Genomic DNA, 14,796 nt, shown 5'->3' on the forward strand with positions numbered 1-14,796 from the left:
GGTTATCGGTATGAAAAAATAAAGTAGATTTTGAGCGAGATCAATTCAAAGATTTTATTTTGAATTCCTTGCTATCTAATTTCATCCCAGAATAGTGGGCAATGAATGTTTTTTAATTTTTTTATTTCACTTTTCTTCGACTTACCGTTAAGAAATTTTATTTAATACCGACGAAGGCCGGGAAATATTTTCCTTGAAACTATCACGATTTACCTAGAAATGGCATCAATAACAAATGACCTGTCCAAATCTTACGTCGCTACAACTAACCGTTTCGTAAATGCACTTGTGATGAACGAACAAACGTGTATTTTCTGGTTTTTTTCATGTCAATCATGACGGGAATCAAACCTCTAATTCGGGAATTATTTTTATATTGATAATCATTATCGCTTGTTTTCGTTCGAACAATTATAGGCCAGAGTATCTAGCTGTATTATATTGCTTCGGATCGCTTAACCAGTTTGGTGGAGAGTATTAAATATTTTTTGCGAACCACGAATTACATTACAATATACTGTAATGTATGTGTATTATCTAGTCTAAAAATAATTTATGCTTGCGGTTGTTTCCATGGCATATGGCTAGTATGATTGCCCGTTTTTCTACTTTTTCTGCTGACAAAATCCTGTTTTTTTCTGTCGAGTCAATTTTTCAATCGCGCTATGACGTATTAATGATATTTCGAAAAAAAACACAGTTCTTCTTAAAGCTGAATTTTCGACGCGAGAAGCAAACGTGGTTTCAAAATATTTTGCATTTCATTGGAAGCCCACTTATCGGGATCCGCAAAAACAATTTTTTTAGCTGTTATGAACAGTATTTTTTTTTTCCAGAATTCGTGTCTTTTTTTTAAAGACATTACATTTACTGCTTTCAATGCCTCTATCGCCGTCAGAGCAACCTAAGTATATTTGTTTATTTGTTTAAATTTAATGTTGTGCACACAGTTCTATGTTATTATAAATCTAGACAATATTACGAACAAAAAATAAACCTAACACAGCACCAATTACGTACACAACACAATATATGAAACAACTATCTAACAGTACAACAAGATGTAAGAAGAATTTGTGCTTTGTGTGAATTTACTAGTGATTGTGTTTTTATTGTTGTGAGTATGAAATGTAGTGCGTGGAGTGAGGTGTATGGAGTGATGTGTATAAGATGTGGTGTTTATGTAGTGTGTATTCTGGTAGTACCTAGTTTAGTATTAATTGTTTCTGTTTATTTACAAAGAGGCTAAATGATACTAATATTACAGTAACTTTAAACTTTGAAGTAGAGCACACATAAGCAAATTCCCCTATATACAGTCAATTTGTCTGTCACCCTCAATCTAATTTTTCCAATTGTGACGGAGATAGAGTATGTTAGTTCATTAGCTTGTTAGTAAACCGGATGAAACAAGTCCGATCGGGAGAACCAGAACCGTCACCATCCACCCGTCCACCTGCCAAATAATTAAAACTTATTTATATTTTGCAAACAAACAAACCCCGTAGGTGTCGGATAGAAAGGAAAGAACATTCAAACATCTTTTCATGCACTTTTATTTTTTGTCCTCCCAGGAGTTACAATAAACTTATTTTGGGACAGAAAAATATTTATATGTACATAAAACCAAAATAACATACCAAGTTAAGTATATAATGCAAAGAAATTAAAACAAATCATAATAAAAATTCATATTAAACATTTACGTATAGTAAGAAAGAGATATCAGAGGAAAAAAAAGAACTGAAAACTAAATTTCACCTTTCACGTACCTCCTCAAGTAGTAATTTTTTAAATGAATATAGTCATTTTTGACGTTCTATAGGACTCCGGAAGCCTGTTGTACTCACTACAAGCAAGGTACAGTTTTTAGTAATGGATGTATTAATTTTGTTTCGTCTTTGAGATATGTATCGGTACTTTCCATGGCGTTCGCGTTCTCAAACGGGTTATTGTTAACGCTATTCCAACACTTTTGCTTATTCAGCTTCCTTCGATATAAATAAATAATCAACGCCCTACATTGTCGGAAAACGGTCAGTTCGCGTCGAACGAGAGTCGACTGAGTGCACGCGTCTATTTGAAATGAGTCAACGCTCAGGGAACCCGCCCGTGAGATAGTGAAAACACACACGACGATTCGTTCAATTTACATACGAGACAACCGACGAAATGCAGTAAAATTCCACCGGATTACGTCATCAAGAGTGCACGCAAATTCCCTGGAATGTACGAAGTCTCCTGCGTGGCGGGTAACAAGGTGGACGCGGCGTACGCCGTCAAGAGTCTAGGGCCGATGGGCGGACACGCTTCCTCCCAGAAGGACCATCACCATTACAAAAACCACCAGAGCCACAAGTACTACAACCAGCAACCGCAGCCGCCGCAGCACTACCAGAAGCAGAAGGAGCGCCACCACGCGAGCGCGCGGAGGCGGGACCACGAGCCGAGCCTCTGCGAGGAGGACAAGAACTGCCCGCAGAAGGACAACGGCGTGAAGTCGCACGTGCTGCGCCTGCTGCGGCGGTCCAAGAGCCACTCCAGCGCGCAGCAGCACCTGGAGAAGGAGCAGCTGCACCGGCGGCAGCTGGCGGCGCAGCAGAAGCGCGAGGAGGAGGTGCGCCAGCGCGAGGACGCCGCCAGCCGGAAGAGCCGGCGGCGCGAGTCCGACAGGAGGGTCATGGTGACTATCGTCGACGGGCTGCCCGTGGTGGTGTCTTCCGGACACAGAGCCAAGGTAAATGCACATTTTCAATATAAGAGTCGAGCTTTCATCTTAGTAAATAATTTCATCATTTTGAGAATTCTCTGGAACCTGTTTTTGCACGGGGGAAACGTGCCACGCAGTACCGTGTAAAAAAAGTACACCTCAAACGAGAATAATTCTGGAACAGTTCTCTTGTACAAGTTTCACTTCGGAATTATTAAAAATTAAATTGTTTCTTATTTATTGTACCTTAATTTTATTTTAAATTTCACCGTGACAACAAAATAGATACTTTAAAATATCATAGCAACGATTTATTTTTGACTATCATCCTTCTATAAGGCATCTCTGCGCCTAGTAAGTAAAGGGGAATGTAAGGTTCCAAAAATGAATGGTGTGGTAGAACTTCGTTTATCCGAACTCCGGCTGTCCGTATTGCCAAATATCCAGGTCGTTATCGGGAAATAAAAAATAATATTAATTAAAAGTTTTTAATTTTAATTACACTGTGCTATTAACTTTTTTTTAAATATTTGTTTACAATTTGTTTGTTTACATTTTAGTACAATTGGTTATTACAAATCACTATATTTATTAAAACGAAAATACTCATTATAGGCGTGGTGTATGCGCAGGCATACTAAATCTAGAATGCTTTTTGAAATCTATGGTGTAGACGTAGATACGAGTATTTATCAATTTATATCAAAATAGACCTATTAAATAAAAATGGAAAGTTAAGTTAATTTTTTTTTGTTTTAATTACGAGTAAGTGGAAAATAAGAGAATAAGAAATATAAATATATATAAATATATTGCTAGACATGTTAAAGTTAAATTTTAACGTGATTACAATTCGCTGTTTTATTTCAAAAGCAATAAAATCTGGCACTCATCAATCCGAATAATTGATTTTTTCTGTATTATTATGTAAATACTATTACACATTGTTAAATTACTGAAATTTTATTTTGTGTTATTTTTTAACGGTGTAAAAAGGGAGTTCCACAATGAATTTAATGTTAACGCCAAATTAGCGTCCAATATGTATGGGTGTTGGAAGTAAAAAATAATAGTTCCTATTAAATTTGTATATACAATGGTTCGAAACCCTTGAACGCATGAATATTTCAACACATAACTTAATAATTTTAGTTCGACGCCAACTTTAGCAAAACATTTGCAATCAAAACACACCCACACTCATCTTTTAGAACAATATTATGACAGTTCATAAATTAATATTGCTTTTTGTTATACAACTTGTTTATGCTAAAATTAGAACAAAATCTATGTTTGTTATAAACAGTTGTTATAACTAACTGAGCTGATCACTGCCATTTATTTGATTAAAATATATAAACATAATATGTTATGTTGTAATTCACCACTGTAATTGGGCCTCCTGGCCTGTTGTTATGCAAATTTAAAAAAAAATGTTTTAACTTAAACCCCAACTTGTAAAACTGCAAATCAACTGTAAATGGTTAAAAATGGTATTTGACGTTTTTATAATATGTGAAAAATCTATAGTATGTGTGTAAACTTTGTACATCGAACATAATTGTATTATTTTTGACCCTTCAATGCCCAATTTTCCTAATTCAAAAATATATTTTTATGTTCGTTTTTTACGCAAATACTGGGAAAAATAATGAAAAAATTTTTTTTTCTTTTAGTTTTAATTTTATATTTAAGGTAGGTGGACAATATGCTATATCGGGCATTATAATATTTAAAAATACAAGAATATAAGGAAAACAAGAAATAACGATTTTTATGAACGTCTTTTTATATGATAATGTAAGTTGCGGAAACAATTATAACTTCAAATCTAAAAAAAAAAAAACAAAGATATCACCATTTGAACTTTAGCTAAATTACACTTTTGACGGAATACATGCAATTTGTTTAAAATTTTATCGTAAATTTTTACCCTGGTTGCGATTTATTTTTAAAAATTATAATGGCTAGTATGTGTGCAATATAATAAACTAGTCGCAAAATGATAAACAGGTTTGAAATCACTTTTATACGCCGATTATCGGTATGTAGCAGATCGTCTACATTGGGCATTGCGGGGTTAAAAACAACTTCGCTACTGAAGTAAAACTGTTTTAAAAAAAGGTAATTTGGGATTTACGAGTTTTACCAGTTAGGCCGACGATACATGGATGCCACTTCTTGTGTAAATGTATACATCCAATAAAATTAATATGATTAATTTAAAAACACATTTCATTCGTCGTTTATCAAGTATAATTCGAGTATTTCCATATCTTTGTTGACAAGTTACCGTCAGTATTTCAATATCCGCACCCAGGGCCCCGATCGCTATAGGAAGTAAACAGAGTTATCTTCTAAATAGAGAGGGAAATATATTATGAGAAGGAATAGGAAAGTCTAGGCAGGGCTTTTGTTAATATGTTAATATTCTCACATCTCACATCTTCGCGATTTTTTTATTATTATTATTATGGATAACTTATACAGCGCCATTTTCGTAATAAAATACCTCAAGGGCACTTTACATAGTGATTCTATTGTTAAATAAATTTAATTGAAGCTTTTAAATTTGTAATTTAATTAAAACAATTTATTTTGTTGTCACGTGATACGGATTTTAGTCGATTGTTGTAATGGTATCTACGCAGGTCTACCAATGAATAAAATGACTCGCCTACAGTATGTATTGAATGCTGCAGCGAGACTTATTTTTGGAATCTCTAAGTTCAGTCATATCACTCCACTACTTCGGGAATTGCACTGGGTACGTTTTCCACAGAGGGTGGAATACAAACTCTGTTGGCTTATTTATAAGTCACTGCACAACTCTGCTCCAGAATATCCAAGGGAACTCTGCATTCCAGATTAACTAGCTGACAGACGTCTTACGCTTAGATCAGCTACATCTACGTCGAAAGGTAAAGTTATTATACTTCTACGCTAACAGCGCACTAAATTCGGCGAACGTGCATTTGCGGTCGCAGGCCCTACGGCATGTAATGCTCTCCCAGCAGAGGTCCGAAACTGTGAGAGTGAAGTGATGTTTCGGAAGAAACTTAAAACCCTCTTGTTCTCTAAATCATTTGAATACATTCTTAGCATGTGATGACAAAGTACATTATTTTTCTTAAATTAAAAAGTTAAAATTAAATGTATATCTTTATATAATCACTTTGTAAAGCGCCCTTGAGGTATTATATTACGAAAATGGCGCTGTATAAGTTATCCATAATTATTATTATTATCTATAAAAGAAAGAAAACCGCAATGGATGTACGAAAATGTGAACTTTTGTTTGAACATTTGAATTGTTTTCGTCGGTAAATTTCGGGTTATCTCACCTCGCTTTGGGCTGGCGGTATGAGTCGTCAGCCAGGAATAAGGAAATGGTGGTAATGATGGGCTTCCAAGCACGTCATTATTAAACGATATTATGATTATTAAAATAGATGTTAATTTTGTAAACGTTTATTTATTTATTGTGGATAACTTATATAGCGCCATTTTCGTAATAAAATACCTCAAGGGCGCTTTACATGGTGATTCTATTGTTAAGTTAATTCAATATTGGTGTGGTAATATTGGTGTTTAATACATGGTGATTCAATTGTTAAGTTAATTTAATTTAATTTAATTTAATATCGTTAGATTGCACATTCGCGGGTCGGACTGATCTGTGCAGCAAATGATTGTGAATTCTTGCAAAACAGCTGCTTTTATTCAATAACAGATGCACTGCGTCACTTGAATATTTCTGCACCAGGAAACGATTTACTCAGAATTCCCCACTGTTCGAACTAATTGATTCACCTCTCGCTATTGGCGGTTCAAATCGAAAATAGTCGCAGTTCGTTATTCAGATTAGATTCATCTGTTATTTATTTATTTTATGGAAACACACAGTCCATAATGATTACTTCACGTAATAAAGATAGCAACAATATTTTGAGTTTGTCCAAATTTTTGTAGACAAGGACTGGATTCAACTCCCCGGGGAGCTGTTTATATTAACATATTACAACAGAGATGAAGAACATTTAAGAGAAGGTAATATAGAAGTCTAGGCATCTACAGGGCTTATGACCTGTCAATGGCTGGTTTAAGTGGCCACTTTACACACTGTGTAACATTCACCATTCTGCCTATATTTGAACATCTATATTCCTTCAATTATTTCATCTGTTGATGTTTGCAAAGTTAAAGAGCTGAAACCTTTATTTATGCGGGTGAGATTCATCTAATTGAATTATTTCACGTACATATTTCACACACAATTTACAAGTTTTAAGCAAATATATTATTTTCATACTTCGGCACCCATACACACGCACCCTCTCCTCATTCATTCCCACACGCCATGTATCCTCTCCCTCATTCATTCACGCATACACACATTCACATACACATGGATACAAACGTCACACAAATACAATTACTAAACTTCTTTTCTTATATATTATGTGTCATTATATTTACAGTGGATTTTTTTAATTGGCTTTAGTATTGTTAAGATTTTTCTAATTATTTTGTTTATGTAATAGCTGTGAAAATCCCAAATAAAATGAAATAAAATAAAAATAAAATAAAATAAAATAAAATATTAGATGTATGATTTCCTCATTTGTCGTGTGTTTTTGCCGGACTACAGCCTCAACGGCGATAAAATACGAATAAGGCGTACGCCCCGAATCGGTAGATAAAGAGTCGATACGGGAAGGTACTGGAAGAAATCATACAAAAAATTAACCCTTATTTGTATGAAAGAGAAACGCCGATTGAAAGATTAATAACATTGATATCTTCCTCATGTTTATATTACTTTTAAGAGTGCACAAATAATAAATAATATGCGATTTATTATTATTTGATGCCTTACTTTATGTCGTCTCTTAAGCGTGCAGCGTGCTACAAATTTTATTTCCTCGTTTTACGCCCCTTGGCGATCGTCAATACATTTTTCGCCATAACAATTTTACCACGGCTTGGCACTTAGAAGCTATTACCCCGTATACAGATGTGCCCCTACTAAATGATATTTCATTTATTCATAAGCTGAAATAAAATTATTATTGTTTGTCAAACATATATTAATTTCTCTTATTTTATTTTATTTCATAGGGTTATTCAACAAATATACACACTAGAATACATACGATTTAAAGGTATTCGTCGATACAATTTCAATAAGTCGTCGATACACTGTACATTAGAGTGGGACGATGATGTATGAAGATTATATTTTTTTAGAAATTAAAGTTAGAGGGGTCTAAAAAGTTGCATTTTGGATCACATTGAACGTAAAAATTATTTAAAAAAATATTCCATACTACTTTTGGCCCTCAACCGAGGTTTGAAGTTTATAACTGTCTGAATATTTTGTTAACTATGTACATTGATAAAATTATTTTTTGTCAGTATAGATATAACTTAATCACATTATAAATTCGAACACGTTTTAGAACTACCGAAATGCAAAACGTTTACACTCCGCGGAACTGAGTCCGTTGAGCACCTGGCTAATATTGACGAAAACAATGGCTCATTAAAACAATGCTACCCATTTATTACTAAACGAAGTGCAACTCACGCCCTTAGATGCTTATTTAATAAGGTTTGATGCACATTATAAAATTCAATTGGAGCGATTTTCTTACTTAAATACGAAATGACAGCCAGTTTAGCGCCAAAAATTGACTTTTTGAAAAACTACAAACTCTGGCCAAAAGTAGTATTAAATAAATTTTTGATATTTTTCGCATTCCGAGTACTCCAAAAGGCAAATTTTTAGACCTCTTTCATTTCAAAATTCGGAAAAAAATTATCTGCCGACCCTAATATACATATCTACAATGATTATTATTTTTATCCAACTGTGAGTGTATATCTTTAAAATATAGACGTGATATGTTTTACTCTACATTAGAAAATGGACAGTGAATGCATCAAACTACGGGGTTTACCTACGAATCTTAAAATATTTATCTACCGTGGTGTCTGTAAACGCGCTAATGATTTATTAAGACAAACGGCACAATGGCGCTACACGCACCCCTCAGTGTAGAGGTTAGTGTTGCGAAAAAGCGTTAATGATAATCGAATACATTTATTTGTATATTCGAATTAGTTATATTGTATCCGTCAATAAATAAAAAATATTTGTCCAAATGTTTGTGGACCCTTGTCTTGGAAACCAACCCAAAAAATATTTCAGGTCTATAAAAAAATTCTTCTACGCCATGGCCCTAGATTGTTTTTTTACACTCTATAGGTAAGGTATCCACCATTGGCTTGTCAATATAGTTTAAAAAATAATAATCGTCTTTTATAGGAGCTAGGACAATAAAAAAACAAATATAACAGCGGTTTTGGAAAAAAAGCAAAACGCGCAGACACGAAAAAAAATATTTTTGATACTATTTCTTTGAATAAATCAAAACTAGTTCAGTTTTGGGGTGTTGTCTATTTTTGTTAGGCATAATCAATCCGACGTGTAGTTTTTTTTATCACAGTATTCTGAGAGGCATCTGCGAGAGGAAAAAACCGTATTTAAATATCTATTCATCTAACCGCTATTTCGACGCATAGCATAAGTATCGGGCTATTGGGCTGTGGGCGACAGCTTTAACATCTTCTGAGTGGTATTCTGGATCTTCTCTACCCCCTAGAGAAGTGGTGGCCAGCATTTTGTATACCATGCGCCAATCTTTTCACATACAAGGTCAGATGCACCATACAACTGGAACTTTTTTTACCTTCTTACGTTCACGTTTGGGGTTGTAAAATAGAGTTAAGAATAGGAGCTTCTTCGCTTATGAGAGGAAAACGAATACCCCAATCACGGAATTCAATTAATTAATTTACGTCATGGCGCCAATTAAAAAATAACAGGACCACAACCCGATTATAATGTCTCTGTTCAGTTTGAGAAAATAAGTAGTAAGTATATGGACATGTCGGCCTCGTGGTTTAATAATCAGTGCGTTTCCTTTCCCGACATGATTGATATGAAATATTTAAAAGGGTGTTTTTACACTAAAAATATTTCATAGTCCCTGGATTGGTTCCTGAAGCGTGAGACTGCCTCCATGTAACAAAAATGATCAATGATCAGTGCCCTACGCACCATTAGGTGCGGAAAGGGAATGATTATGATATGAACATGTTCTAGATATACTAATATGTGTAAACTTTTTTTATGGAAACAAAAATTGGCTAAAAATCTATACTATACTATGAAGAGAGGAGGGGGAATAGGAAGGAAAAACGGAAGAGACCGTTTTTGACATTTCATCCTTATTTAAATGTGAATAAAGAGGGTTTTCTAACATTAGTGGGTAGATTATTCCACAATCGAGCAGCTACTACTGTGAAAGAAGAGGCAAAACAATTAGAGCGCTGACTGCGCATTGAAAGGGTTCTCTTTTTGTTAGAACGAAGAGATATCCCGTGCTGTGATAGAGGTTGGATGAGCTCTCTCAAATAAACAGGCGAAGTGGGATTATTTTTAATATTGTGAAGATAATCGATTACAGATCAATCAAATTTTATTATAATCGGTAATTCATTTATATTCGATTGTAGAAACTGTTACCCACCCCGCTTATTTACCATTCTCTCGACAATGAATGTCGCTTTCCCGGCCCTTATTTGTTCTCTAGACCCGCGGGACCGCCTGAATAATGGATGCCCCTCAGAGAGGCTCCCTTTTCCGTAGTGAATTTTTCATTCCTACAGTGAAAAGTGTGTTGGCGTGCGATATTTTTCACACAATGTATCCGGACCAAATCCTTTCAACTGCGAATCGTTCTATCTCCATAAACGATTCGAATTCCAAATCAAAGATGATGAGAACGTGATGTAGACATATCGCACATTCGATAAATATGTATGTCAATTTTACAAGACAATTTACATTTTTTTATTCTCTTTTCTATTTAAAAATCTGAAATGTAAATTTTGTAATGTGTTGAGAATTAATTGGATACTCTGTAATGTTCTCAATGTAACGAAAATAAATAAATGGAACATACACGTAGATAAGACAGCAACCAAACTAAGGAAAATGTTATATTTATTTAAAAACATTAGAAACATCCTAAACAAAGCAACTTTAATTAATGTATACTATGCTCTAGCACAATCAACTATTAGTTACGGAATAATAGGATGGGGAGGAACAAATAAAACTACATTATAGCCATTAATAAAAGCCCAAAAAGCCTTACTAAGAGTAGCCAGTAAAAAGCCTTACCAATACTCTACAGACAGACTTTTTACAGAACTTCCAGTACTAGACATAAGACAAATATACATAAAGACAATTTTAAGACATTTCCATCAAAATCCTGACAGACATAATGACGGACAACAAATTTACGACACTAGGCAAAGACAAAAGACAATACTTCTGCTCCCAAAGAAAAAAACAAATTACGGACAAAGGCATTATACTTTTCTGGCCCCTAAGCTAGACAACTTTTTAAGCAAGGACATATTGGCGAACAAAATGAAAAACAATATTTTCAAAGCTAGAGTACATAAATGGATTGCTAAAAAGACTAGACAGGAAGCTGAGGAATATGTTTCACATATAAGAATGTAATTATAGTTTCTTGAAAATCCTTTTTAGTTTTATTGATGTAGATATGTTTTAATTTTTATTTTTTTTTAATTTAATTTAAATTTTTACACAATTGATGTGAAATTATGTACAATTATGAATAAATAAAAAATACACGGACACTCCGGAACGTGCCTGTGGGCCAGTGGAGTGGCTATATCCATAAAAAATATATATATATTGAATGTACCTACCTATTGTATAGACATTTTTGTTAACTATGTATTTGTATTGTATTTTATATTGGATTAAATAAATAAATAAAAAATAAGAATAAATAGAGTCACGACTCACAAAAGCAGAATTTACAGGAGAGTCAAATGAATGAATTGACAAGTTGTCTTAAACCATGTATTTTTCATTGGCTTTTCTTACCTTTCTTTTCACCCTTTAAAACAATGCTGATGTGTCTATAAAAATGCTTTGACATTTTTCAAGGAAAATATCGATTATCATAAAGAAAATAGTTAAAATATAACACTGTTTGAGAACGGAGGCTTTCAAATAAGTGTTAGGCCTCAAGCACTCATATGTCGCGCCCGCGACCGGCCAGACACTGTGGCCACACGTGGCGTTTTTCATACGTTTTCGTAAGTTTGGAATTTCGCTCCCGCCGTCGCCACCGCGCTAGGCCTGCACCCTGGACACGCCCTTTTGTGATTGTTAGTGACCCGCCGATGTTTCGGTTTTAGTTTCGGCCAAAAGTTGGCAGAACATTTTGTTCCACCGATAAACGTTCCTTCGGACCAAGGCAGCTTCACCACATGCCACAGTCAACATTCGGAATGCGTCCGCGCGCTTAATTTCGCTTTTCACACAAAATTTGATACAGATTCTTTGATCCATTTTTTGGAACGGGCAAAAATCGAAGACGAGTCAAAACACGCGCAAGCAAAGCAGCGGTCAAAAATTAATTGAATATCCAAAGTGGCCGAACTTGTCGGCATAAGTTAGAGACATGAGTGCCAACATTACGCCACAAAAAAAATCGAAAAAACATAACCCGCGGAAATTCAAAATTTGCGACGCTTTTAGAACAGACCTCGAATTTATGAAATTTTAAGTATCTCTTCGGTAACCTGTAATTGAATATGTTTTTAAAAAAATATACACATTCAATTTTTGGACAATTTAAGATAACTCTGTTAAATTCCCGTTGCAATACGGGCCCAGGGTACGTATTCTGATGGCAAGTTAAAATTTATCTTTAATTTTATCCACAAAGTAAAATTATGTTTTCTGTATGAAAAATTCAATTTTTTTTTTTTTTTTTTTAAAAACATGTTTAATTACTGGTTACCGACGAAGATACTTTGAATTTTCATACATATATAATATACACTTTCGTACATAAATATAAATATTAGTTTATACCGTTTCAGTATATACCGATGAAGATAGCCATTCCTAATCGCGGCCCTGGCCCGCTAAAACCTTTTTTATTCACAAATTATCATCAAACAATTCGGCATTAATAGCTTTTAAAAAACACATGTCTATCATACGTAGAGATGGATTTTATTTATTTTATTTAACTGCCACAGAAGAGGCAGTAATTAGTTAGAGAAATACCAACAAATTCGATACAATTTCTGATTTTTTATATTATTTATAGTTTCAGAATTCACTTTATGGTACTATATTTAAAATATAGTATAAATAAAACACTTTATTTTTACGCCACACACGAGTTCAATATTAGTTAGAGCAAAAGTTTCTAGTAATCCGGTAAAAAGTACTGCAGAGTAAAAACACCATTTTAGTTAATTTTGCACCACGTGAGAAATCGATCCCGAAACGTCTTGCGTTTTCCTACCACTATAAAAAAGACACAAAAAAATACATCTAAAATATAAATCAATCACCTCCGGGGAATTTGTAACGCGTAGGTACTAATAATGCCTTTATTTTTCTCTTCTCTGAAGGAATCGTGTCGCATTGCTTTCAGAAAACTGTAAAATTCGTCTTCCTCCTATAAAATTCCCGTTTTATTCCCGTTTTCCATTTCACGGGAGTCGAAAGCACTGGAGACTCATTTCTTGTATCTTATTTCTGTACTTCCAGCAAATATCCTATGTACGTTGGCGGAGAGGTCGTATACTGGAGAAAACGTAGTGCAATGTTCATAGATATTAACGCTACCCATATATGTATTTTTTTTTTACTGGGGAAAATAAACTTTTTTACGGTTATGATGGGGTCCACAATATGACTGCTGTTGGTCTTACGATTTTATTTATTTGATTATTTTTCAGATACATACATCAATGATCCAATTACTCAATAAAAATTAGATTGAAAGACAGACCAGCGTAGTTTCTAAATAAAATCATACAGATTAAATTATAGTGCATTTTTAAATGTGGGCGTAGAGTAATTTTTGTTGCTGATATTTCGTGAGCATGGCGGGGCAGGAAATAAAATCATTCAACGTTAAAAAACGCCGTTACTTCAAAATCGCGCCATTGAAAAAATAAAACAAAAAAACCTTTGATAAGAACAATATTTATTTATTTATAAAGGTCGTCCTCGTCTCCCGTTAACGTCCATTTTCGCCATTTATATCGCTAATAAGGAGAATTCATACATTTGCAAATGAGTACGCAAACGACGTAGATACATTTAATATAACACTTTTTAATTTTAAAAGGCAGTGTATCAATTTACTATCTTCAAATCGTAATACCTAAATTATACTAAGTTGATTTCGATTGTTTGCCGTTTATTGACTTATATCTGTATTCTAAATCAGAATTTTTCGCACTTCTTCTAATTTTAAGATTATTTCAATATAACCTATCCGAAAAAATGTACTCCAGTTCCCCACTGCAATATATATATGTATTATGTATCCCCATATAGTTTCTACTAATATGTAATGATTATTATTATTTTTTTCTTACTCTTCTTGATTCATTTTTTTTGCTCTTTTTTTGTGTAAAATGCATTTCTGTCTTCATATTTAAAGATGCACTTCTGTTCTTTCCACTTTTATACTAATATGTAAAGATGAAAATTTGATATTTTTCTTTTTCTTCTAAAAATTATTTATGTACATTTTTTTGCTACTTTTGTGCAAAATACATGTCTGTCTTTATTTGTATATATGTATGTAAAACATGTAAAAGCCTAAAAGGCGTTTCAATAAATAAATATATACCACTAAAGAAAAATAATTAGTTAATACTTCTTAAAAATCGACATTTATTTTTCTCTCTTCCTTAAATATAATATGTTTGTATTTGCTCCGTCGCGAAATTTCCTTCATTTTTGTTTGTGACAGTAAAAAACTGATTAAAAAGCTGTCACGAACTTGTTAAAAAAAAAAAGATTTTTTTACTTGTAAGGTGGTTGCGTATTCAAAAAGGTTGAAAAATGGTGTTCAAAAACTTTATTTGAGCCGAATTTTTGATGATATTTTGAATTGAATATAACTTGTGTAATTTTTTCAATTCGTGGGTTG

At 33.6% G+C, this 14,796-nt stretch overlaps 1 protein-coding gene across 1 annotated transcript in view; it reads left to right on the top strand.

Annotated features, from left to right (window-relative positions):
* The first annotated feature begins 1,269 nt into the window (after positions 1-1,269).
* Positions 1,270-14,796, top strand: part of LOC148278494 (serine/threonine-protein kinase MARK2-like) — a 176,198-nt gene continuing 162,671 nt past the window's right edge. The window contains exon 1 of the mRNA XM_088231325.1: positions 1,270-2,737. Within this exon, the coding sequence (XP_088087451.1) occupies positions 2,228-2,737 (510 nt within the window). The 5' untranslated portion in view covers positions 1,270-2,227. The remainder of the gene's footprint in view (positions 2,738-14,796) is intronic.

The sequence above is a fragment of the Micrasema longulum genome, unplaced genomic scaffold (genome assembly GCF_059751315.1).
Source record: "Micrasema longulum isolate JH-2025_06_02 unplaced genomic scaffold, ASM5975131v1 h1tg000873l, whole genome shotgun sequence".
In the NCBI taxonomy this organism is placed as follows: Eukaryota; Metazoa; Arthropoda; class Insecta; order Trichoptera; family Brachycentridae; genus Micrasema; species Micrasema longulum.